General features: G+C 42.4%; 1 protein-coding gene across 2 annotated transcripts in view; it reads right to left on the minus strand.

Annotated features, from left to right (window-relative positions):
- Positions 1-26,765, minus strand: part of vps13a (vacuolar protein sorting 13 homolog A) — a 238,157-nt gene that overhangs the window by 155,945 nt on the left and 55,447 nt on the right. For both annotated transcript variants that reach the window (XM_060931353.1, XM_060931352.1), the window contains exons 12-22: positions 22,964-23,070; positions 21,470-21,641; positions 21,070-21,132; positions 20,763-20,895; positions 17,912-18,006; positions 17,653-17,795; positions 14,303-14,501; positions 14,110-14,224; positions 11,214-11,350; positions 10,836-10,968; positions 9,267-9,384 (exon numbers count right to left, since the gene is read on the minus strand). In XM_060931353.1, the coding sequence (XP_060787336.1) occupies positions 9,267-9,384; positions 10,836-10,968; positions 11,214-11,350; positions 14,110-14,224; positions 14,303-14,501; positions 17,653-17,795; positions 17,912-18,006; positions 20,763-20,895; positions 21,070-21,132; positions 21,470-21,641; positions 22,964-23,070 (1,415 nt within the window). The remainder of the gene's footprint in view (positions 1-9,266; positions 9,385-10,835; positions 10,969-11,213; positions 11,351-14,109; positions 14,225-14,302; positions 14,502-17,652; positions 17,796-17,911; positions 18,007-20,762; positions 20,896-21,069; positions 21,133-21,469; positions 21,642-22,963; positions 23,071-26,765) is intronic.

Here is a 26,765-nt window from a genome sequence, read left to right on the forward strand (position 1 = left end):
AGTAGGTTTAATAAGTTTCACAATTTTTGAAGTGAGTGATGGATTGATAAGTTTAGATGTGTTCAATATTTTCTTATCTTCAGACATAATAGTGTAGATGTTTCTTTACCTGCTTGATAGTTTCAACTGAGACTCCAATCTTCCTCAGAAGAGTCATTAGTCCTTAAATTAAATTCATTATAGACGTGAACTTAAAATCAGCGTTTTATTTTATGGCCTTCGTGCCCTGGCTTTTGGCCTTCGTGCCCTCAAAAAATTGACAGCACAAAAGGCCAAGTGGCCTTGCCCCTAAAATGACAAAATTCCAGGCCTGGTATGAACCCAAGATATTTCATGTTTTATCTGGTCAACCTCATTTTATTTGTTAATATACATCCATTCCTACATTTCAGGTCTGCAATACATTTTAAAAAAAAAAAGTTGGGATGGGGGCAATTTATATGGAATCAATTTTGTGCCAAAATGTTCATACAATACTTTTGAAATATCAAACAAAAACGACAAATCAAAATACAAAAAAGTCAATTTTTTTTAGACTGGCAGACAAATTATTCATGTAATCGTGCAAAATATCAGTCTGTTACTCTTCAGAAACCTTTTATTTTTGTTCCGCGTCTTTCTCAGTTTTGTTTGACGTAATTTATTTTGGTTGCGATTCCAGCTTTCTCGTTTGCGCTCCCTGACTTTTTGCTTGCAGTTTTGGCACAAACTTCACGTGTGGGTGGGCTGTCCAGGAATGCATTCCCATTGGCTAACTTGTGTTTGACTGACAGCTACGCTCAGCCATTCCCCCGGAGGCTGTTGCGGTCACTGTTTGACGAGTGACCAATCCATTGACGGTAAACAAGGATCGAGTGGACTTCAGTGGCGACTATGATATTGAATTAATTCAACAAAGTGTAAATGCGGGACAAATGTGTTGTGTTGCAGTAGTACACAAGTCCACTCGATCCTTGTTTACCGTCAATGGATCAGTCACTCGTCAAACAGTCCGCCAGAATCCGAGTAGGGAATGGCTGAGCGTAGCTGTCAGTCAAACGCAAGTTAGCCAATGGGAATGCATTCCTGGACAGCCCACCCACACGTGAAGTTTGTGCCAAAACTGCAAGCAAAAAGTCAGGGAGCGCAAACGAGAAAGCTGGAATCGCAACCAAAATAAATTGCGTCAAACAAAACTGAGAAAGACGCGGAACAAAAATAAAAGGTTTCTGAAGAGTAATAGACTGATATTTTGCACGATTACATGAATAATTTGTTTGCCAGTCTAAAAAAAATTGACTGTTTTTTTGTATTTTGATTTGTCGTTTTTGTTTGATATTTCAAAAGTATTGTCTGAACATTTTGGCACAAAATTGATTCCATAAATTTAGGGCTTGTAATGACGTAAAACAAATGATCATTTGAAACCGGTGATGTCAACAGCTAACTGTAATCATAATTCATTACAAAATCAGTATCCAGGAAAGGGCTAATCTTTGAGGAGCAAAGATGGGCCGAAGATCTCCGGTTTGTCAACAAAAAACAACGTTCCTCAAAGAAAAGATATGAAGGAATTTGGATATTTCACCTTCTACAGTGCAGAACATTAAACGATTCTAGGAATCTAGAATCATTATGGTGCGTGAAAGGCAAGGGCACAAGCCTAAGCTGAACAGTCGTGAGCTCCGATGGCACTGCATCAAGAACCGTCGTTCATCTATAGCTGATATAACCACATGAGCTTGGGATTACTTTGGCAAACCTTTGTCAAGCTACAATACAGAGTTACATACACAGACGTCAGTTAAAAACTCTACTGTGCAAAAAGGAAGCCGTGTGTTAACTGTATCCAGAAGCGCCATCGACTTCTCTGGGCTTGGAGACATTTGAGATGGACCGTTACACTTTGGAAACGTGTATCGTGGGCCGATGAAGCAGTATTCCTGGTATTTTTTGCCATGTGTAGACTGTTAACAGCAACAAGTCCAAAAGCCAGGGTCTGCCATGATATGGGTTTGTGTCAAAGCCCTTGGCAAAGGTAACTTATGGCCCTTTTCCACTACCCTTTTTCAGCTCACTTCAGCCCGCCACGGCTCGCGTTTCGACTACCTCAGAGCAGCACGACTCAGCTCGCTTCAGCCCTACTCAGCACCCAAAACTCGCACGGTTTTGGAGTAGGGCTGAAGCGAGCCAAACCGAGCTGAGTGGGGCTAGGGGCATGAGGAGACACTCCCCTGTGCACTGATTGGTGAGGAGGAGTGTCCTCACATGCCCTGCGAGCACGCTGGGATCTGTAAACACCGTAAACCCGGAAGAAGAATTACGAGAATTTCTGAAGCCTTATGCGCCTCGCCTCATCTATACGCTCTTGCCAGTATCTGTTGGTGTTGTCGGTGACAACAAGCCACAGCACCAAGACCAGCAACACTAACGACTCCATGTCCTCCATGTTTATTGTTTACTATCCGGGTCGTGAGACTACCGCTTAAAAGGTCACTGATGTCACTGTTTGCGCTGCTTAACGACATCACGTGATGTCCACCCACTTTCGCTAACTCTACCCAATGTATCCACCCACTTCCAGCCAGCAAGGTTCAGCGCGGTTGTAGTCGAAATGCAACTCCAACAGCCCCGCTCAGCTCGACTCAGCACGGCACGGCTCAGCCCAACTCAGCCGCGTTGGTAGTGGAAAAGCGGCATTAGACTTCTGTGATGGAGCATTAATGGAGAAAAGTACACAGATTTTGGAGCAACATATTCTGCCTTCAGGACGACATCTTTTCCAGGGAGATTTCAACAAGAAAATGCAAAACCACATTCTGCACACATTACCGTACAAAGGCGTGGCTGTGGAAGAAGAGGGCGCCTGTCCATTCCATCCCCAATAGAGAAAGTGTGGAGAATCTTGAAATGAAAAAGTAGGAGGACAGTGTACTGTTGCACACCTTAAAGTGCATATCCTAGACCAATTTAAATTTTTTTTTTTTTTTATATGAAAGTATGTCTCTTTACACACTCATCCAGAAGGGTAATTTTGCACAAGGCCATCTGTCTACAGCAGAAAAAAAAAACGCATCTGGAAAAATCCCAAGGGAGTCTGGAGCCAGATTCGTGACGCCACGTGCGGATCCGCCCGCAGGCTGCGAGAGCTTGCACGGTTTCAGTGCACAGCCTGTGTAGACCAAGTTTATCAGCTAGCGATTTTGCACTGAAATATGGAATTGTCGCCTGAGCTTCTAAACCCATGGATTCATGTATCAATGCTCATCTATCTATTATTACTACCGTATTTTCTGGACTATACGTCGCTCCGGAGTTTAAGTCGCATCAGCCAAAAAATGCATTATGAAGACGAAAGAAACATATATACGTCGCACCGGACTATAAGTCGCACTTTTTTGAAGGGTTATTCTATCCATGGAATCTGTGATTCTATCTGATAAGCGGCGCGTGGTTACTGCGCGACTGCATTGTTTATTTAATAAACGAACAGCTGAGCAGTGATAACGCGCCCTTTGCCCTGTAAGTAGCCTCGTCTGATTATTTTAAATATCTACTACTATCTTTAATACTATCACTATCGTTATTACTAATAGCCTATATTATTATTATAACTAATATTAGTAGCCTATTACTGATGCATTAATCAGTTTGCTTTTAGAATATTTTTACCGGTAGGGCTTATTATCGCCCCATGGCTCTTTCATCTGTGTTATTAAAGCTGTAGTCATCATCGAGGAGTGTCATTCTTCATTTTTGTCGAATTTTATTTCATCAAATCAGAGGTCAAGTAGTCTATAGGTATATCATCTCCAAAGACAGGTACGGTAGTAAAAACAACCGTCTAGTGAAAAAAAACAACCACCGCTTTTAAATCCCCTACTTAAATCCTTAAAATGAGTCATTTAACTCATGTCTTGTGTGATCTGATCTCCAATGGTGAAATAAACCGGCTGTGATGAGTACAGTCTGTTATTTTAGAAGATAAATGTAATATATAATTTAATATATAGACTAATAAAAATTAATATTTTATAATATAATATCACGACATATTACTGTCTGTAACTGTTTGTCACTAAAGCGTTTTCTAAGATCATAATGTCTGATATTATTATTATTATTATTATTATTATTTTACACACACAATAAGCGCATGTGCGTAAAGTTAGTAAACCATCCCCCGCCTTTTCTTTTTTTTTTTTGAGTCGCCGGACCCACCCACCTCCTGCGTTCTGGGACCTCCCACTTCACAAATTAAGCACTGCCTAAAATCACTACATAACTTATTTAAATAACTATAGGCCTATCATTAATAATAAAACACAGGTCAATCAAGTTTATCAAGCTGATGATTTCACTCCAAATCAGCAAATCCATTGAATTCCTCATCCTCGGTGTCGCTTCTGAACAACTCTGCCTCCAGCGGCAGATGAAGCGCCATTTCCTCTTCTGCGTGGCTGTCGTCAGACTCAGCATCAGCTCCAGTTATTCCGCGGTGAAAAAAAAAAAAAAAACAAACATATATACGTCGCACCGGAGTATAAGTCGCATGGCCAGCCGAACCATGAAAAAAAGTGCGACTTATAGTCCGAAAAATACGGTATTATGCATTTATATATTTCTTCATTTAGAAGAGTACTGGCTACTGTAGGAGAAAGATTTCACAAGCTACACACATGGAACCGGCTAAGCAGGGTTGTACAGGTAGTCGTCGACTTACAACTGCGTTTGGTTACGACTGACCGGTCGTACACTGATCTGGTCGTAAGTCGGCCTATGTTAAATGAACGTAAGTATATTGTGACGTGTAGTAATATTGTAATTAGGGATGGCGAAAACTAAAAAAAAAAATCTTGACCGACCACCGAGCCTCATTAGCCGGTTAAAGTCGGTTAACCTATGAGTTTAAACAGGGATGCAAACGGCGCGCCTTTTTCACGGCTCGTGCAGATCCGATTTTGGCGTTGGAGTGTCTGAATAATTTCATCAGAGTAAATTCTGTATTAAAATTACTCCATAAGCAAATGCCGTTACAGTCCATGAAAAAGCCGTGAAAAAGTCGGCATCTGCGCCTTTAGTTTGTGTGGAGAGATATGATCTGCAATAACATGCATTGTTGGCTACAGACCGAAACATACTTTCAGAATGCACTGGCCAAGGCAGGACTAAACTCCATGTGCCTTCTAATAACAATTAAAAAAAAAAAAAAACAGAATAGTAATTTGTAAGCTAAAAAGCCTGTGTCTACACTTCTTTTCTTTCGCCGAGTGGCAGCTGTGTTCAAATGGGGCGGGACATGACTGAATGGGTGTTTCTGATTTGTCAGCCGTCTTTAACTGGGGCGGGAGGGCGGGACATGACTGAATGGGTGTTTCTGATTTGTCAGTTGTTGTCCTTACACCGCATGGCATGGCCCAAGCGTTTACAACACAGAATTCCAGGTTCTCCGCTCCAAAACGATTGATTTTTTTTTCCATCGACAACCAAAAAAAATTAACCGGTTGACGTTGATTCGGTCAACCACCGGTCAAACGGTCATCGGTTAACATCCCTAATTGTAATCATCTTAAAAAGTCTTATTTTATCAACATTTTCTTATTTCATTACCTTGGCTCATTATTTGGTTTAAGTCAAACACTGCATACTACACTGCGTACAGTACAATTTGCTTAATGTGTGAAACAAAAAATACGAAATACAGGTGTGAAAAATAGAAAACATTTTAGCTTGAAATGTACCAAAATACAAATGTAAAACAGCAAAATACAAAAAAAAAAAAAAATTTAGTGACCGCTGGCATCACTGGTGCTTGGCTGTGGGTCGTCTAGGTCATCATCAGCTGTTGCAGCGCTCGGCTGGCGGGAGCATTTGGTCGTTTCATAAACCAGGAGCTGGGGCGGAAACTGTATGACGGAGTGCGCGAGGGAGCGCGAAAGAGACTGCGCGTGTGCCTGGAGCTGGGGCGGAAACTATCGTACGCTCAGTTGGGAAACACTTGCCAGTCATAACCAGACGGTCGTAAAGTTGATCGGTCGTAAGTTGCATAGGTCGTAAGTCGACGACTACTTGCATATACATTCAGGGTTTTTTCTAGAAAAATTTAGTATGAGGGCGCTCACCATGGCGAGGGAGCGAAGCGGGGGGATGGTGCCAGTTGTCCCCCCCTCCGGCGTGCGAAGCCTTTGAAAAATTGAGGCTACAATGGGACATTCTGAGGCTATCTGAGAGGGAAACTGTAACAAATTGTCTGTCAACATTGAAAAAGAAAGAAGTAATCTTCTTCTGCCCCGGACAGTCTTTGGCTTTCTTCCGCTTCGTGCCACGGGATGACGACATCTTTAAATGCCCAAGTGTCAACAAAAACAACTCGCGAACAACTTCTGTCAAAAGCTCCCGCGCCGGTGGGTGAAAGGTCATTCAGTCTCGAGAAATCTCGCTCTACAAGTCAGCTGACCTTGTACGGAACCCATGTCAAATCTCGCGAGAGCAGCCGCGACAAGTAAACAACTAAACAACATGGCGCCTCAGTCTGGAAAACGCCAATTCGGATCGTTTTTGCACCGTCTGGCGGTGTATCTACTATGAGTGGAATATTTTTGGAGTAATTATAACGTATTTGATGATCAGACACATTGTCACGTAGTGTTGCTGGGATGTTTTCACGGAGAAAAGATCGTTTTGAGAAAGATTGCATGTTGTACAGTAGCATATAAGTGCATGGCCTAAGTGTGACTTGGGGTTCAATCGGCATTTCGGTAAGAGCGCGCAGCGCCCCTGTTCCCCGGTTTAGACGAAAGCCTGCACATTTAATGTGTTTGACAGGTCCTGAGGTCTCAAGCCCTGACACGCAGATCCCTTGATACATGTGAAGTAAGTGTATTATCGCCCAGCGCTTTCGTCTTGTTTACTTTTGTGTGGTCAATGAATAACATTATCCGTGTACCACACAAACACAGGAACACCTAATTTTCACTACGTTCAGACTGCAACCTGAAACGACCCATATCCGATTTGTTGTGAAATCCGATTTTTTTGTTAGGCCCTTCACATTACCAATTATATGAGACTTGTATGCGATCTCCAATATGAACGGAAAACGACCCGAAAGTGTCCCGCATGCGCAAATTGACACGTAATAAGCACATCTACGTAATACGTAAACAAAAAAAACAAAAAAAACGCACTCTTCAAGTTTGCAAGTAAAGCATGGAGATGAGGCGAGACCTGGCGATGTGGTTTTTGTGGCGGCGGAACTCACACAATAATCTGATTAATGTGGGCAGCAGACTAATGAGACCGAAGGTGTCAAATTACTGGAAATTTCCAGAACAATCTTATAATCTTGTAACACAGGATGGTTTAAGTTATAAATCAGTTATAGAAACTGTTTTATTTAATCAGGCTAACAGATCAACATCCAGGTCCCTACCAAATCCACCATTAGCTTGATCAAGTCTATAAAAGTCTATTTAAATTCTGAAAACTGTACAAATGTTGTTTTCCACCAAAGAGGCGGGATTAGCCAACGCAGAATAGTGACGTTTGTCTCTTGTTGATGACGTGTAGGTCGCATGAATGCGACCTGTCCGGTCAGACTGCAGTCGCATGTGAAAATAACGGATATGCATCGGAATTAGGACCACATATGCAAGCGGCCTGGGTCGCATGTGAAAAAATCGGATCTGTGTCGTTCAGATTGTCAATAACAAATCGGATACAGGTCGCATATGGGCAAAAAAATCGGATATGGGTCGTTTCAGGGTGCAGTCTGAACGTAGAGTATAGTCTCTCATTTCTTTCCCTGGCAACAGTCAACTTGTGAATTGCCGATTTTCTTGGTCTTTTTCTCGGCTCTGCTTGGTCCTCGGCTTTTTCCGGGTGTCTCGCACGAAGCGCTCCCATTCCTCCCTCACTGTCCGGTCTTTTGGGAAACGATGAGTACTAATCCCATCATGATTGGTGTTGCTACACCCTCCTACGATACATCTGTTAACCATTTTAATAATTACGCGATAACGTTGAAGAAACTTGCAGGTCGTTTTCTCATAAACAAACCAGCGCTGACCTAGGATTCAGAAGGAGGCTTCCCGGACGCGACGTCACGAAAAATCAGTGTTTGCCGGGAAATCCAAATGCCAAGATGCAACAGATATTTGACCAAAAGTTTAATATAACATAGGAGAATTACATTGATCTTGCTCCTGAATTTACCCAAGATGTGCACTTTAAGACCTGTTTACAGGAAGAATGGGACAAAATAAGACCTGAAATGCTTCATCGCTTGGTGTCTTCAGTCCTTAAACATCTTTTAAGTGTTGTGAGAAGAAAGAACATTGTAAAGTGGTACAGTAAATGCTTGACTGTCAACATTTTTTTAAAATATATAATGTGTGTTGCAAGAATCAAAATTTAACCGTTAATTAAAAAAAAAAATTCATGAGGTAAAACATCAAATGTCCAACTGTATTGTTCTGAATGCAAAGATTAGTTACAAAGCATTCTTTTCGGTTTTAATATTTCAACATACATTCCGAACTTTTTCCTGATTTAGGATTGTAGCTCATCCACCCTACCTATCCTAGTCTGGTTAACACCAGACCATATCACAAGTGAAATATGGTCTGGAATCCGCCTATTGAATTTCTCGTAGGGGAGGTGTGGTTTACGATTGTCAACGGCCGTTTATCGGACGTTGCGAATGTCTATCATTTGGCGTATACGTAGCCCATGGCCAATCATGGCAGTTGTACCCGGTGACGTAGTTAGAGCGACGAAGAAGCAAAGAAGAGAAGGAAAGAGAAAGAGAAGGCAAAACAAAAATAGGAAAACAATGGCACCGAACGATTACTGCCGTTTGTGCAAGACAAAGCTTGATCGAAAGTTTGGTTCGTATCGCTCGCCGCCATGTTAAATGTGATCCGTAAACAGTCCCAAATAAACTACAAGCTTCCGTTTGTCGAGTAGTACGCGTCACCGTCTTTCCACCCCTCCCCACTCTCTGATTGGCTCCCTAACTCAGGCGAGCCTTTAGACCATAGTTTCCATGCTGTCTTTTCAGATCGGAACGATTGTGCAAAGCAGCATGGGATTTCCCAGGCTATACCTATCCCTGTGTACTACAGAAATGACAATGCATTAGATTAGAAGGAAAAAAAAAAAAAAACCTTTGCAGCTGGAACTACAGTCAGCGCTGCGGTGATAGAAAATTATTCAACCCCTTCTGACCAATCAGAATCGCAAATTCAACAGCGCTGTAAAAATAAAACCAAGGACAGCACCCTTACTTCGGCATCCTCGAGTCAGTGACCACCATGGCTCTGCTGAAAACCACCTTCAAGTCAACAGGCTCCAGAATGTGGAGGGGAGACTGCCTCAGCTTCCGAGCCTTCTCCCAGTCTCCATCTGAAAACGAACCAGCCGCTGGGTTTTCAAATTGCGTGTACAAGCGTGCGAGATGATGAGGATGGAAAATGTTCATACACTACCGTTCAAAAGTTTGAGGTCACTTTGAAATGTCCTCATTTTTGAAAGAAAAGCACTGTTCTTTTCAATGAAGATCACTTTAAACTAATCAGAAATCCACTCTATACATTGCTAATGTGGTAAATGACTATTCTAGCTGCAAATGTCTGGTTTTTGGTGCAATATCTCCATAGGTGTATAGAGGCCCATTTCCAGCAACTCTCACTCCAGTGTTCTAATGGTACAATGTGTTTGCTCATTGCCTCAGAAGGCTAATGGATGATTAGAAAACCCTTGTACAATCATGTTAGCACAGCTGAAAACAGTTTAGCTCTTTAGAGAAGCTATAAAACTGACCTTCCTTTGAGCAGATTGAGTTTCTGGAGCATCACATTTGTGGGGTCGATTAAAGGTGGGGTATGAGATTTTTTTCAGGAGTATTTTTTACCATATTGCTTGAAAAGCTCCTCACACCCATGTTGCAAGCAGTACAATAGAAGGTTTGACCCAAAAACGAAATATTTTAATCCAGTCTACAGTGTAAAATAAAGGAAAAACGCCATCCGATCATATCGAGGTACCACCTCAAAATGATTGGATACTGACACGTCAATCAGACTGAAGCCCGCGAGCAGCCCGTCCCTTCTGTGTGTGTGTGTGTGTGTGTGTGTGTGTGTGTGTGAGAGAGAGAGCGAGCAGCCCCTCCCCCAACCCGTGCGCTGCGAGCAGAGTGTCACAGGATTTTCTCAGTGCGCTCCCTCCAAACAACGGGGATTTACACGAAAACAGAAGGAGATATTCACAAATTTCTTTCACAGTGAGCGCCACAAGGCTCTCCTGAACACACTGATGTAATTTTTTTGTCTGTAGTGTAAAAAATGAGGTCACTAGAGCGAGTTAAAAACGAGTGACTTTTCTGCCAAGTTTATAATGGCAGTCTATGGGGCTGCGCGCCTATCCTCTCCTCACTTTCAGGCTTTTCATTCAAAAACTGCAAGTCCTATCATGTAGGTAGACACATTGTGTGAATCAGGACAAGTGTGGCTACTACTTTTGAGAAAATTGTGTGTGTGGAGTGAAAATTGGGGCTGAAAACACAGTTTAAATGAGAAAGTTTGAGCTATTTTTCCAAGCTCTCTACACTCTAACTTAACGAGACGCGGGGGGTGGGAGCATGGCGAGGGCGGGCTTGTTTCTTTTCAAAATATGGCTTGCGGGAACCGTTATTCCAAAATCTCGTACCCCACCTTTAAATGCTCAAAATGCCCAGAAAAATGTCTTGACTATATTTTCTATTCATTTTACAACTTATGGTCATAAATAAAAGTGTGACTTTTCATGGAAAACACAAAATTGTCTGGGTGACCCCAAACTTTTGAACGGTAGTGTACCTGATTTCGAATACAAGAGCTGCAGGCTGGTGAGTTGGACGTCAAAGCTGTCGTAGGCTCGAGACATGATGTCCTCAATGGTGTTCTTTCCCAAGGAGAGCTGTGGCAAGTCGGCTCTGCTCTGACTCGACATCTGCATGAGGAGCGCACACGTATTTAGGAGGAGGTTTATAAAATCTTCCAGGTGTGCCTGCTACGCTTAATCTTGATGCATTTTCCTGCATCATGCCTCATAAATTCATTAGTTATTTTCCTGATCTCATACATAAAAGCAATAGAGGGGAGGGGGGGGAAAAAAAAACACAAAAAAAAACAGAAGGCTGTAAACCAACAAAGAGAAAAAAATATATATATATCCATCATGTCGCAGAAAATTACCTGAAAGTGTCCCAGATCCAGAATGATAAGGTTGTGCTTGGGGTCGTAGAAGCCCATTTGGGGCACGATCACATAAGAGGCCATCAGGTTGATATTCAGGTCAAGAACTTTCTGCGTCTCAATGATGTACATGAGTCCTAATTAAAGGGGAAGAAAGGGCAATATATAGAGTAAATATAACAATAAAACACACATTGACGAACCTTATTCAAGACTTACAAAAGTTTTTTGTTCTAAGGTTGGAAAGTTAGTGTTTTGAAAGTAGCTCGAGCAAACTATTTCCGCAGTTTGAACAGCCCGCCATGATATTAATTTTATCCAATCAGAATGCACGTTCATTTTCTCTGCGTAACACTCATGACGTGCCCAGTTGTGTTGGCTCACTGAGGTTGGGAATAGCACGTGTGAATCGGAAAGTAGGATGAATTGTAAGTGATCGGCTACACAATGCCACAGTGTGTTGCTTTCGGGTGTAATAACAGGACCGATGGAAAGCATAACGATCCTCCAGACGTGTCTTTTCACTCGTTTCCGCTGAAAAACACCAAGCGAGTTCGAGCATGGCTACGTATGATCGGTGTTCTGTAAAGTTATCCTACCTCTTGGATTTGTCCTACTAAGCCTACCGCGCATGCGCGAAATCCAGGAGGGGAGGAAAATTCAACAGTAGTTTTGTCCTACCGATCAGCTGGGCTGATAGAAAATCGGTGAGTATTTCACGCATTTGCCGATTTTTATGTTTTGGCCGTATTGGTCGAGTCTTTGGCCAAGTCAAATTATATGTAATGACTTGTTTTGAATAATAAAACGGTCTGTATGAGAGCTTGCTAATTGTAATGACGTCATGTGCTCTGCGCATGTGCAGTAGGCTTGGTAGGACAAATCCAAGAGGTAGGATAACTTTACAGAACACCTCGTACCAACGGAATTTTGTCATAGGCTAAGTGCAAGTGAGACGACGGTGAGCGAGTTCTCTGCACGCTCTGCGAGGCTGAAAAAGCGTCGAAAGGAAGCGAAAATGAAAGAGGTAGGACTCGTCTCGCATTGAAAAGTTGTAATATGCAAGAATAGGAATAGTATTGTAAGTGTTCATGCGCCCGACGCCATAATTACACGCTCCTCTCCTAGTGCAGTGGGTAGGGCTGACGTCACGGTCTTTTAAAAATGGCGACTCTTGTGCCGTTTAGCGTACCGACTATTATATTTACAATTACCAAGATATTTCGTTGTTTTCTAGTACATAAATTTGAAAGAATACTTAAAGTGCCATTCCACCATTGGATGTATTCTTTGGCATAAAATACAATATATTTTTACAACATATATAAATGGTATCACTAGATAGAGAAATCTTTTAGCTTCAAAATGATATATCAAACAATTTTTTGACAACGACAAGTATATTAATTTTGTGACCAAAGTCACCTACCCTTTTAATTTCCGCGCGTGATGTCATCGGCAGGTTCCCCTTCTTGTGTACCACGTGACGTGTGACGTGGCACATATTATCAGCAATGGCGGATAGAACGCGATAAAAATAATACCAATAAATCTAGCTAATACCAATAAATCTAGCTAACTGAAAGATTAACTCAATTTTTTGCAATTTTTTTGGCCCCCATATACGAGGAGAAATGACTCTCTCACTTTGGGGGTTTCCTGGTCTAAAAATAGACCGACACGTGGTACACAAGAAGGGGAACCTGCCGATGACATCACGTTTCACTACCGCGCGGAAATTAAAAGGGTAGGTGACTCATCTCATCTCATTATCTCTAGCCGCTTTATCCTTCTACAGGGTCGCAGGCAAGCTGGAGCCTATCCCAGCTGACTACGGGCGAAAGGTGGGGTACACCCTGGACAAGTCGCCAGGTCATCACAGGGCTGACACATAGACACAGACAACCATTCACACTCTCATTCACACCTACGCTCAATTTAGAGTCACCAGTTAACCTAACCTGCATGTCTTTGGACTGTGGGGGAAACCGGAGCACCCGGAGGAAACCCACGCGGACACGGGGAGAACATGCAAACTCCGCACAGAAAGGCCCTCGCCGGCCACGGGGCTCGAACCCAGGACCTTCTTGCTGTGAGGCGACAGCGCTAACCACTACACCACCGTGCCGCCCGGGTAGGTGACTTTGGTCGCAAAATTAATATACTTGTCGTTGTCAAAAAAATTGTGTTTGATATATCATTTTGAAGCTAAAAGATTTCTCTGTCTAGTCATGTTGTCATAAAATATATTGCATTTTATGCCAAAGAATACATCCAATGGTGGAATGGCACTTTAAGAATACGTTACTTTGTCACATCGGCAACCGTATATATTGCCCTTTCTTCCCCTTTAACAGACGAGATCAGTTTCTCTAAAGGGTCGCTTTGCTTACTGTACTAAGCATAAGCAATCCATAAAACACACAATGGACAGTGTATTTCAATTTTTTAAATAAATATTTCACACCGGGCGGCACGGTGGTGTAGTGGTTAGCGCTGTCGCCTCACAGCAAGAAGGTCCTGGGTTCGAGCCCCGGGGCCGGTGAGGGCCTTTCTGTGTGGAGTTTGCATGTTCTCCCCGTGTCCGCGTGGGTTTCCTCCGGGTGCTCCGGTTTCCTCCACAGTCCAAAGACATGCAGGTTAGGTTAACTGGTGACTCTAAATTGAGCGTAGGTGTGAATGTGAGTGTGAATGGTTGTCTGTGTCTATGTGTCAGCCCTGTGATGACCTGGCGACTTGTCCAGGGTGTACCCCGCCTTTCGCCCGTAGTCAGCTGGGATAGGCTCCAGCTTGCCTGCGACCCTGTAGAACAGGATAAAGCGGCTACAGATGAGATGAGAAATATTTCACACCATGTACACTGCACACACACACACACACACACACACACACACACCGGTTGACGTTCGGTCTCTGAACTGCTCCAGCTTCATGCGGGTGGCGTTCGTCAGCTCGTCCAGCTCCAGGTCATTTGGAGGCAAGAAGAACGCCGACATGCTATTCACCGTCATCTACAGAAAAAACACAAGAATAAATTGACAATTTTTTTTTTTTTAAAGTTGAAAAATTATGGTTTCTGCCACACTCACTGCATCATAGATGATCTCCAGTGGCTGCGATTCTACGTGCAGTCTCTGATCTGCCTTGGCGTCCAGTGGGTTCGTCTCGAACATCAGGCTGAGCAGAGGTTTGTCTTCATCCACCACACGCCGAGGAGAAAGCAGCGTGGGAGCGGCGGTGTTTCTCAAGACACCAGTTACCTCAAATGATGACAACTGAGCTGTGATCCTGATTAGGGGAGAGAAAAGAGGAGAGGAAAAAAAAAAACCCTAAAGAAACGATACAATATGAGAACTGCTCAACATTGCTGGATGCAAGACTTCTACCTGGTAAACGCTTTTGGCAGATTCTACCGTAACTGGATCCATTAACCACTTGCCTGCAAAATAAGACATTTTTCTTGTCCTTTTTTCAGTGAGGTAATATTTTCAAGATTGAAAAGATGGTATTTGGTCTTCTAAAACAGCACGTCATTTAAAAATACACTGAGTATACCAATAAAAGATTTTTAAAGAATAAAGTTCTATTTCTTTGACGTACCTGACAGACATAACTCCCATTTTAATAATCACTTTCATTATCCCTGTTGCTATCGTCAGTGAATTTCTGTCAGATGACCTGACGATAGACTCAGGCGCCGTTTACACATACCCGGGTATTTTTAAAAACGCAGACCTTTGCCTTCGTTTGTGCCTTTCGTTTATACACAAACGGAGTTTTTTCCTCTGAAAACGATTCTTTCTAAAAACCCCGGCAAAAGTGGAGAATTTTTGAAAACTCCGTTTTGCGTGTGTGTGTGTAAAGAGACCAAAACGGAGTTTTAGGCAATCTTCGCGCCACAAAAGATCGACCATTGTACATATGACAAGCATGGAAACACTCAGAGTAGCAGCATTTCTGTTAAGAGCTATATTCGCCTGTTTGCTTTTGAGAATAAAGCTCATTGACCAGCAGAGACGCATTAGGGCTCGGAGGGCAGCAATTGCGGAGCTTCTGGTGACCAAAAGAGCCCGACCGTACCACCGCCAGCGTCGGCGATTTTGGTTTCGACCTGGACGTACTGGTATCTGGTGGGAGAATTTCAAGAATGGCGTTGTCGTCCCGGAGGAATGGCAGGAAAATTTCAAAATGTCGCGATCCTCACTCCTGTCACTCGCAGAGTTGGTACGTCCATACATACAGGGTGAGTGTACTCACATGCGCACTTCTGAGGAATTGTCATTCTTCTAACACTGCCACCGAGTTTAACAGCTCGACAGCGCATTTATGCGGATCAATATAAACGTAATTAAAAAAAAAAAAAACGCAGCTGTGTGCACGAAGTTATTTTGGAAAACGGAGTTTAGAAAATATGCATTTTTACAAATACCCGGGTATGTGTAAACAGCGCCTCAGCTATTATGGATCTTTGGTAGTTATCGTGTGGAAGCAGGCTTTATCATTTTTGGGTGTCAACAGATAGAGTTGAAATAGATTAACAGCGAAAAAACTATTTCGTTCACGAGAGAAGCCCACAGTTATTTTTAAAAAATGCTATTGTCAGTCTGATGCACCTGACGATCGCAAAATTCAAGCCCTCGCCACGCACATGTTGACTGACGCAAAGAGGAAATTCTACTGCGCATGATTTTTGTGACAGCAGACATTTACTTCCGGGCAAGACTTGGAGTTCTGACAGCTAGATTTCATCAAATAAATCAAGGTAAGATTTTCAGTCAGCTATCCTGACGATAGAAATTTTTGACGATAGAAACATTGAGAATATATTTGTGCATTCATATTTAAATTTTTCTGGAGGAAAACTATCGTAAGTTGAGACAAATCAGAGCCGCTTGCGACCCTTTCAGCTGACAGGCCGTTTCAATGTGTTATTTCCCCGCGAAAGTGACACAGTCGTGTCTATCGTCACTGTTCTGACAATTATTGTTATTTCAGTTTTGAAAATAAATTCTCTTTTTTATTTCAATATTTTATTTTATTTGGTTCTAGTGATGAGGTATTTAATATTATTACTAAATTTGTCAGATTAATAATGTAAGAAACAGTTTTGTTGCTATTGTCATCTAGAGTGTCTGTCAGAATATGATGGTAGACGTTAGTTTGTCTGTCAGATTTTGATGATAGAAACCGATGTGTTTCTATAGAGATCTTGCAGTCACGTGACCGGAAAGTACACAGCCGCCATCTTGTCGGTAAAAAACACCGCTGAATACTGCTGCACTCGTGTATAAAATGGATCAATTTCAACCGACGGACTACACGGCTCATTTTTCTAATGAACAGATAACTAGATATATGTCTAAAATAAACGATCTACAGATTAGTGACCCTTATGGCTTACCGGACGGAGTTTTCACGACCGTGTCAGTGGATGTTGAACTGCCAGCGGAATACCCGGACGTGTATAATTACCTCATCAACTTTCCCTCGCTGTTCAGTGCTTATAAATCTCTGGACAGTTATCTTTACAGAAATTCAGGATTTGTCAGCGACTCAGATGTGGCATCTTGTAAACAAGAAAATAACAATCCTCATTGGACGGGTAAGTCACTTAAGTATAGCACTGACCAGCCGATTATAGAATAGAATAAGGTAATTCCAGCTGTAATTCCAAATCGTCCGTCTTGTTTACATGGATCTGGCGTTGGAGAGGTAGAGGCTTGGCAGTGGAGGTTTGAGTGGCTGTTTTCTGAGCTTAGTCAACAGGCCGGCTCTGCCTGCAGCCTCGCTTTTACTTCCTCTCCAACGCCGCCTCCTTTGCCTGCCAGACCCGATAACAATCCACGGAGACCCCGCTGGTCTCGCTATCTCGTCCGGAATGTTGTGCATGCGATGGAAATCGCTACAAACCATCATTTTCTGCTGGAAACCAATGTCCAGTAAGTCCATACGGTTGTAGTGGATATTGAAGTCCGGTACAGACGAACACCACACAAAAATACACACAAAAAACGTGCACAGGTAGGGAGAGCTTGTAGCCGCAGCCGTTGTAGTAGAATTGTATATAGTAGGGTTTTCCAGAAGAAAAGGTAGAAGTAGAACCAAAAGTAGAAGGCGGAAATATGGCGTTTGACCGACAAGATGGCGTCTGTCACAATCTGGATCGGCTGTGACGTCACATGCAAGTGCTCCATTGTCATTTAGCATGCCTGTCATGTCAGGCTTTTATTAATTAGTTACCAGGACTACGGTCCTAAAATTTACTGTGAATGTCCAAGACCCCAAATGCTACTAGAAAAACTTAACAGAATGATCAAAATAATCAATTCAGCAATTTAAGGAGATGGGACTTAACTGGCCTCTGTTATGGTAGAATCTGCCTTTTGCAAACGAATATATTTCATACTACTATACACAGTAAGTGTAGAGAAGAGATTACTTTATAGCCTGGGCGGAGGCTCTCTGCGTCAACATGGCTCTCAAGTCGATGACGGACAGTTTGATAATCTCTGGCTTCTCTTTGTTCTCTTTAATCGACACGGACATGCTCACCAACTGGAACCGGACCTTCATGTCTTCAAACTGCCAAACAGAACACATCAGTGCTGCTAAATTTTGTAACACGTCCAAACAGGCTCATATTACGACATAAAAAAAGTTAACTCATATTCTGACTGAATGGACGGAAAAACACTCACATCTTTTGGCAGATTAGGATTGACAGCTGTCTCGCTGTATCCGATGGCAGTGTAGAGTTTGGCTTTCTCGGCTGGAGTCATCAGTGTGTCAAAACCTAACGTCGTGCAAGAACAACTTTAAATGCGAAACATCAAGGCGTTACATTAGACACAGCTTTCGAATTCGACCATATCTTGTGATGTGCAACAACGACATACCGTCTGCTTCGGTCTTAATTCGCATGTTGGAAAACTGAAACTTACAGCTTTACCTTTGTAAAGTGCCAACACTGCACACTCCTTGCAAAAACGCTAAATAAACAGTGCACGTTAAAATTTCACATTAAAGCGAGACGGCCTTTCGATTTCACAAAAATCGCTGAAATTGAGTTCCTTATGAAATTCGGTCATTGTGATATGTTTATTTCTGTAATCTCAAAAACAGCCCATCCTGTGGCTGGGAAGTTATTTAATTTGAAGGAATTGAGCAAATAATGTGCATGAAATTGCTTCCTTTACGCAGTCGAGCAAACAGAGGAAGGTGTGCGCACATGCGCAGACAGTTCCATCATTCTGTCGCTAAACGAACAGCTGATCACACCGAGGTGCTCGCTGACTGCCGAGATTTATTGGTTTGGTCCTGCGTTTCCTTTCCTTCGTATATAACTTCTCATCTCATCTCATTATCTCTAGCCGCTTTATCCTGTTCTACAGGGTTGCAGGCAAGCTGGAGCCTATCCCAGCTGACTACGGGCGAAAGGCGGGGTACACCCTGGACAAGTCGCCAGGTCATCACAGGGCTGACACAGACACAGACAACCATTCACACTCACATTCACACCTACGGTCAATTTAGAGTCACCAGTTAACCTAACCTGCATGTCTTTGGACTGTGGGGGAAACCGGAGCACCCGGAGGAAACCCACGCGGACACGGGGAGAACATGCAAACTCCGCACAGAAAGGCCCTCGCCGGCCACGGGGCTCGAACCCGGACCTTCTTGCTGTGAGGCGACAGCGCTAACCACTACACCACCGTGCCGCCCGTATATAACTTAACGCTCTCTTTCCGTTACTGTAGTCGGTCTTTCACGATTCATTCGCACACCCACGTCTTCCGTTTTTCTCTCCCGTTTCAAATTTGTATCCCACAATGCCTTGTGCGAACAGGGAAAGCCCACCACGTGATGCATGACATAGTATCTTGTATTGGGTCATAGTGAAGCAGGAAATAAATAAATAAATAAATAAATAGTGGAGAATTTAGGGCCACATGGCCTTAAATTCATTAATTGTTCTATTTAAAAAAAAAAAAAAAACTAATAAAATTGGAAGTCTGATTTGAATTCAGTAGCTTTCGGTCCACTAAACAAAACAAGTGAATATCGGGGAAAATTCTTTTTATGACCCCAACTTGAAAAATCTGAAAGGCAGTCTAGCTTTAAAATTACGCACAATGTGATTATGTGAAGCATCTGCCAGTGAGGTCCCTGTGAATTGTTACTATAGAAATTACAACATATTAGAGCAAGTGCATTAATATGAACCTTGCGGCTGGTACAACTGCCAGAGATGCCGTTGTAGAAAATTACCACCAGTCAGAATCAGGAGGCTGTATAATCTATCCACATTCACTGGATATGAGCAATCGTGTGCTCCGATTGGCTACTCTACTATTAGGCTATCAGCTCATATACAGTGAGTAGAGAAAAACAAAATGGCAGAGGGTGTTGCTGAACCAACCAAGGACGAAATAAACTACTCGAAAACAAAAGACCAAACAATACAAAAGGCAACAAATTATGGAATAAAAAGTATTTGACAACAAGAAGGTCCGTATGGTGAAATACTGTGACCAAGGTCTTGAAAGTACTGAGCGAGGCCCTCTGGGCCGAGGTCACGGTATTTCACCATACGGACCGACCTTAAGCTGGTAAATAATATATTTATTTTTTTCTTTACCAAATTCTAACAGAAAACGAGAGCGCCCGAAAGGGAAAACCGAGCTGAGCCGACATTTTGAATCCTCATTCACGGCTGTAATGCAAATGGCTTCCTCCTCGGTATACAAGTGCACTTCCATGGCAGGGGAAAAAAAAAAAAAAAACTACATTTTGCCGCCTATGTAGTCCCCTATTTATACAAAATTGAGTCATTCAGGATTCAGCCATGTTTTTGCTCGGCGTTAGCAACAGTTACAGGTTTTTAGCTTTCTCCTGAAATGTTTTTTTATTTCTTCTTCCTCAGGGTAGTAAAACTCGCTTTCGCTGTGAACACTGTCGTTATCGCTATCCATGCTGTAAAATTAATGCTATTCTCCTGAGAAATGCTGGCAAAAATTTAAGATTTTTGATAATCTTATAAATAAATCTTATAAAAAAGATAAATGTTGATAAAAAAAATTCTACTATGTTTGTTGTTGTGAACGAGCAAGTCGCCAGAGGTCCGTAACCGGAGTCCGTATCGTAGGAAATGGACCCGCTTGCCAGCCAATCAGAGCGCAGGATTTGATGGAAACGGCACCGTGAAAAAAATAATTACTATTATAGCATTTTTCACAAATTGCCTGTTATTTCACCAGTTTGTTTACATCCTAAGCGGAAATAATTGTCAGACATTTTGTATAAAAGTTATTATTTATCAAATTTGAAAAAAAAAATGCTCCGTTTCTCAAAATCCAGCGAATGTGGACAGAATAAAACGGCTATTCCACTCAATCTCGTCGTACATGGATTACAGCCGAGTCAGCTCACGTAGGACTCAATTTCATGGAATAACTTAATTATCACCTTGAGCTGTGGTTGACGATCACAAATGAATCTGAAATCAGCTTTAGACATTTATTTGAAGTGATTAGTGACCGTGTTCGGTACCTCCAGGCTTGACCTCTTTGGTCTGAGCAGAGCTGTCTCCAGACCAGTTCCACATCCAGTCGAACCAGCCCTGCGATTGCTCCTCCTCCATCTTCAACCCGGGCCTGTAGATCCGCAGGCCAGCTTTAGAGGCCTGGAGAGCCAGAAGAGGTGGACCATTACAACAAAGCAAAAGACTGCAGCATTAATAATAAAAAAAAAGGTAGTAAATGTCAGCACCGTAGTGATTGAGTTGCACCGTGTGTGTGCGCGCGTGTGTATATATAGTGTATAAGAAAGCACACGTGGAAAATAAACTGTACACCACCTCCATCTCAGCTTGATGTCTTGCAAGCGTGATATTAAAAATATCCAGACGTTTTTCTGTCTCCTACAATTAAGATGAAAAGAAAGAAGCTTAACAGGTTATGGGTAAACAAGGGAGGTATTAAAAGTATTTAGCAGATTATTCAAGTTTAGAGGGATCAAATTTCCCCCTTAAGCCTAAACGTAGCCATGTTCAGAGCTGGTTTTTTTTTTTCTTGCTTAATCTGAAAAATCTTTTGTTTTGTAACATCCTCCTTTCCCTCCATGCTGCTAATTACGACTGCACATGACACCATAAACACTTCCCACAACCTCGTATCCTACACTTCCTTGCTCCTGACACACACTAGTCACCGCACAGCTCCTGTAAGGCAGCTCTTTTCCAAGTCGCCGCTATTTACCTCCAGTTTCTTCAGTAGGGTCTCTGCAGGCTTCTTGTTGGTGATCTTGGTCTTATAAAGCTCTTTGTACTGCTTCACTTGTTGCCGGTGCCGTTTGATGTGTTTCCAAGACCACATGTGTAAGGAGGGTTTCACGTTCACCTCCAAAATGCCCGTGATGACATAATACCACCTGGTAAATGAAAAAAAAAAAAAGTGGGAGTGGACTTCTTCATGCCTGGTGTATTTTTTATGCTGTGTTCACACTTATACCGGTACGATAGTGGTATAACTGTATCGATACAAAGTAAACCCGTACAGTTTAGTGCATCTGTCCACACTAGCGAGAAATGTTTGTGGTTTTCTTTCACGGTAGTTGAAATGCGCGTGCGCGAAACGTTTCCGTGGTTACCGAGTAACTTCCTTCCGAGAATATGGCGGATGAAACAACGTGTGTGCGCTTTTTGTTGTCAATGTACAGTCTGTATTTCTGGTGGTCATTTATTCAGTCGAATCGTATAAAACGCGCGAGGCAGTTGAGAAAGAAACAAAGAAAACGAATCTCCCTTTCTCCCTCTTCCCCTCCCCTTCTCCCTCTTCCCCTCCCTTCCCCCCTCTTCCCCTCCCTTTCTCCCTCTTCCCCTCCCTTCCCCTCCCTTTCTCCCTCTTCCCCTCCCTTTCTCCCTCTTCCCCTCCCTTTCTCCCTCTTCCCCTCCCTTTCTCCCTCTTCCCTTCTCTTCCCCTCCCTTTCTCCCTCTTCCCTTCTCTTCCCCTCCCTTTCTCCCTCTTCCCTTCTCTTCCCCTCCCTTTCTCCCTCTTCCCTTCTCTTCCCCTCCCTTTCTCCCTCTTCCCTTCTCTTCCCCTCCCTTTCTCCCTCTTCCCTTCTCTTCCCCTCCCTTTCTCCCTCTTCCCTTCTCTTCCCCTCCCTTTCTCCCTCTTCCCTTCTCTTCCCCTCCCTTTCTCCCTCTTCCCTTCTCTTCCCCTCCCTTTCTCCCTCTTCCCTTCTCTTCCCCTCCCTTTCTCCCTCTTTCCTTCTCTTCCCCTCCCTTTCTCCCGCTTTCCTTCTCTTCCCCTCCCTTTCTCCCTCTTCCTCCTTTCTTCCTCCCTCTTTCCCCCTCCCTCCCCCCTCTCTTTGCTCCATGTAGCTCCACGGTCGTTTCGTTTTCGCATGCACATTATATTTGTATCGATACAGAACCACTTCATCTGTCCACACTACAGCAAAGCGCTACAGTACCGATACTGTACCGGTATGAAACCCATACATTTGTGGGTTTCGTACCGATACAGTTATACCGCTACAGTACCGGTATAGTTGCCAGTGTGGACAGGTGTTGTGCTACAAAAGTAGTTTCGTATCGGTACAAAATCCCTAGTGTGGACAGGGTATTAGTCTACTAAAAATAGAACGGAGTCGACATTTCAGGTGGTGTACAGTACATCATCTACTGCTCAGGTGGTTCTGAAGGACATTTCAGTCAATGCATGAAAACCTTGGCTTTTAAGAGCTCTTACCACTGGTACGCGTTGCTGTGGACAGGCACATCTGGGCGATACTTCCTGTAAGGAAGATTGCGTGACATCATATCCACGGAGCCCAAAAGCTCCAGAATGCTGACATACTGTAGAACAAAAAAGGAGCAGACGGAGTGTGAAGTTCATGTTTTATTCACAGTGTTGGGCAAGTTACTTCAAAACTGTTTTGCATTATTTATTACTTGTTACTGTCATTTTAAAGTAATTAGTTACATTACAATATTACTGTATTTAAAATGTAAGGCATTACACCACTATTGCAGGGTTCTCCACGAGGGGTTTTAGAGGCGCGGGCCGCCCCCCTTTCTGTGATTCCCGGCCCCATTTAATTTCTGCCGCCCCTTTACAAAAGATAGAGACGTCCCTTTGTTTTCTTTGTGACCGATAGCCTTTCTCTGTTGGAGTACCGACAACACCCGAGTGTGAAACTCATTTACCAGCAATTAGTTTAGTCAGTTTGACGATTATAGTCTAAGAAAAGCGTTCCACACTTCAGCGTTTTTGACACATCGTTCTTGCGCCGGGAGATAACACGCCTTTATAACATGTGAATCGACACCAAGTTCGAGATAACTGATTGTTATTGTCGGCAGAGAAATAAAGGATAAAAACAAAAAAGTTCAAAGTTGGTGCGGCAAGTGTGATATTGCCTATAAAACCGTGAGGATATACATAACCTGGCTCTGTGTAAATATAGCCATGGAGCAGTGTAAATATAGTTAAAACAACATCTTTTCAACGTACTTTACTCTCTAAAAAAATATTTTTTCCAGTGGTGCCTGCAATTACATTTCCATTTCAAACAATGTCAGCTTTTGTGGAGCAGTGTGAACATAGTTAATACAAAAACTTTTCTGTACTTTTCTGTTCTTTTTTTGTAGTTTGCTAAATAAAAAGATATTTTTTCCAGTTCCATTTCAATGTGTCTGAATATGATGTGTGTGTAATGTTTGATGTATGATGTTTTGTACCAGTCCAATTGATTCCTCTATTCTAAATGATTACTATGAGAGTATTTTATGCAAATGACATATGTAAATTTATGCAAATTTGTTTCAAGGTCATCCGATTGACCCCCACCCCCCTATATTTTCAATCCGTGGAGAACCCTGTATTGCATTACTTTTAAGTTACTCTCACCAAAATAACTGGAAGTATGGATTTGGCAATCTAAATGTAGCTCAAGACGCTCAATTAGACTACGTTCAGACTGCACCCTGAAACGACCCATATCCGATTTTTTTTGCCCATATGCGACCTGTATCCGATTTGTTATTGACACTCTGAACGACACAGATCCGATTTTTTTCACATGCGACCCAGGCCGCTTGGATATGTGGTCCTAATTCCGATGCATATCCGTTATTTTCACATGCGACTGCAGTCTGACCGGTCAGGTCGCATTCATGCAACCTACACGTCATCAACAAGAGACAAACGTCACTATTCTGCGTTGGCTAATCCCGCCTCTTTGGTGGAAACTTGAAGAGTGCGCTTTTTTTTTTGGTTTACGTATTACATAGATGTGCTTATTATGTGTCAATTTGCGCATGCGGGACACTTTTGGGTCATTTTCCGTTCATATTGGAGATTGCATACAAGTCTCATATAATTGGTAATGTGAACGGCCTAACAAAAAAATCGGATTTCACAACAAATCGGATATGGGTCGTTTCAGGTTGCAGTCTGAACGTAGTGTTAGCTCATCACACATCCAGTGGAAGGTGATGTGGTATCTGACTGAGCTCGGCTTATGGTTAAAAACACTAGAATATAATAGCCACAGTGACAGCTCATGGCACAATACAAGGAACAATCAATCATCGCAAGAACAGACAAAAGGTGAAAGTCTGGCAAATTGTGATAGAAATACTGTAACTTTAGGCCGATTCATATTAACATTAATTGAACTGTATTGTATTGTAATGTCTAAAGATATGACAGGATACAAAATTAGCATTTCTATGCCTTTATTGTTTTCAAGTTTACAGCATTAAGCATAGTTTATGGTTCCTTAAAAAAAAAAAAAGATCAGCCCTAAGGGATATGACTCCATTTCAGAAATTTAACAAAAATGAACATATTATGGCAAATCGTAGCCTACAATAAAACTGGCCTGAAAAAAACCCCACAAGCCTTTTAAATCACAGCTAGACAATGACTATTAGGCCATCCTTAAAAAAAATCCGTTCCCTGTCCACCGGGTGAGCAAAAAAATTCAGTCGGGAGGGAGGGATTTTTTTTTTTTTTTTAATATATGACATTTAATTCATATATTAAATAAAATTTCTTAGGGAGAAAAGGTCAGTCACCCTATGTCCTCATTAGTTGCATATGATTTCAAAGTCTTTTGAAATATTTAAGTTTTCAAAACTGTCAGCATTAATTCAGATTTACTGACCATCATATACATGTTCAATGTATTAAATCAAACGAATGCTAAGTTTATGGGATAATGTCTATGTACACTTTATACAATTATTTATAGTTCACAGTCACTTCTCATTTTCATTTAATCATTTCGACGACTTCTTCAGCCTTTTGGCCAAAGACAAAAGCTTGTCAGTCCTCTCTCTGTTTTTTATACCAGCATCGATTTCACGTACCTTCGCTTCGTCTCGCTTGTCAATTGTATTTGGCATTTTGAGTAAAAAAGCTGATACGAAAGAGAAACGTATTTTTGAAGCGCAGCGACGATGAACATGTGCAAGTTTCGATAAAATAGAACAGATGCGGGTACTTTTGTAAGAACTGTTATGATTGGCTTTTGTTCTCTCCAACGCTCTTGTAAGAACTGTTATGATTGGCTATCATGCCCTCGCTAGCGATGTTTTGGCCAATTACATTGTAGATAACACGTATTCCACCGCGAGACTAAAGATGGCAAAAATGTAAACATGTAACATCGTCGTACGCTTGAATATCACGAAGGAACATACCCAACCCCCCTCAATGAAAAAAAAAATCTCAACGGATTTGGCATAATATCGATTTTCGCTCAGAAAAAGCGGAAATCCGCCGAAAAGCGGAAATAGCCCAGGAGTAATAGGGTTATACCCGGAACAAATTAGTAACAAGCTGAAAATTTCAGAATATGTTCAGAATACCTTTCAGAATAACATACTAAAAGTCCCCGGAAATCCCCCTTGTGCTCTCTGAGAAATTCAAGATGGCGTCCAAAATGGCCGCCAAATGGAGATCTACCCATATCTCAGGCCCAAAACAAAATATTAATGCAATTAAAAGGTCAGAATATATGTTTTGTAGGGTAGGAGAGTAAAATCCAACATGTGTGTATTAATTACATTGTGTATTAACATGGGCGGCACGGTGGTGTAGTGGTTAGCGCTGTCGCCTCACAGCAAGAAGGTCCTGGGTTCGAGCCCCGTGGCCGGCGAGGGCCTTTCTGTGCGGAGTTTGCATGTTCTCCCCGTGTCCGCGTGGGTTTCCTCCGGGTGCTCCGGTTTCCCCCACAGTCCAAAGACATGCAGGTTAGGTTAACTGGTGACTCTAAATTGACCGTAGGTGTGAATGTGTCAGTGGTTGTCTGTGTGTCAGGCCTGTGATGACCTGGCGACTTGTCCAGGGTGTACCCCGCCTTTCGCCCGTAGTCAGCTGGGATAGGCTCCAGCTTGCCTGCGACCCTGTAGAACAGGATAAAGCGGCTAGAGATAATGAGATGAGTGTATTAACATTATATAATAACAATGTACACATTATTATAACAGTATATTTGTGTATAACGTGTTTGCTTGCCATGTCTGGTTAGATTGTCATATTT

This window comes from Neoarius graeffei, chromosome 10, assembly GCF_027579695.1.
Source record: "Neoarius graeffei isolate fNeoGra1 chromosome 10, fNeoGra1.pri, whole genome shotgun sequence".
Lineage (NCBI taxonomy): Eukaryota > Metazoa > Chordata > Actinopteri > Siluriformes > Ariidae > Neoarius > Neoarius graeffei.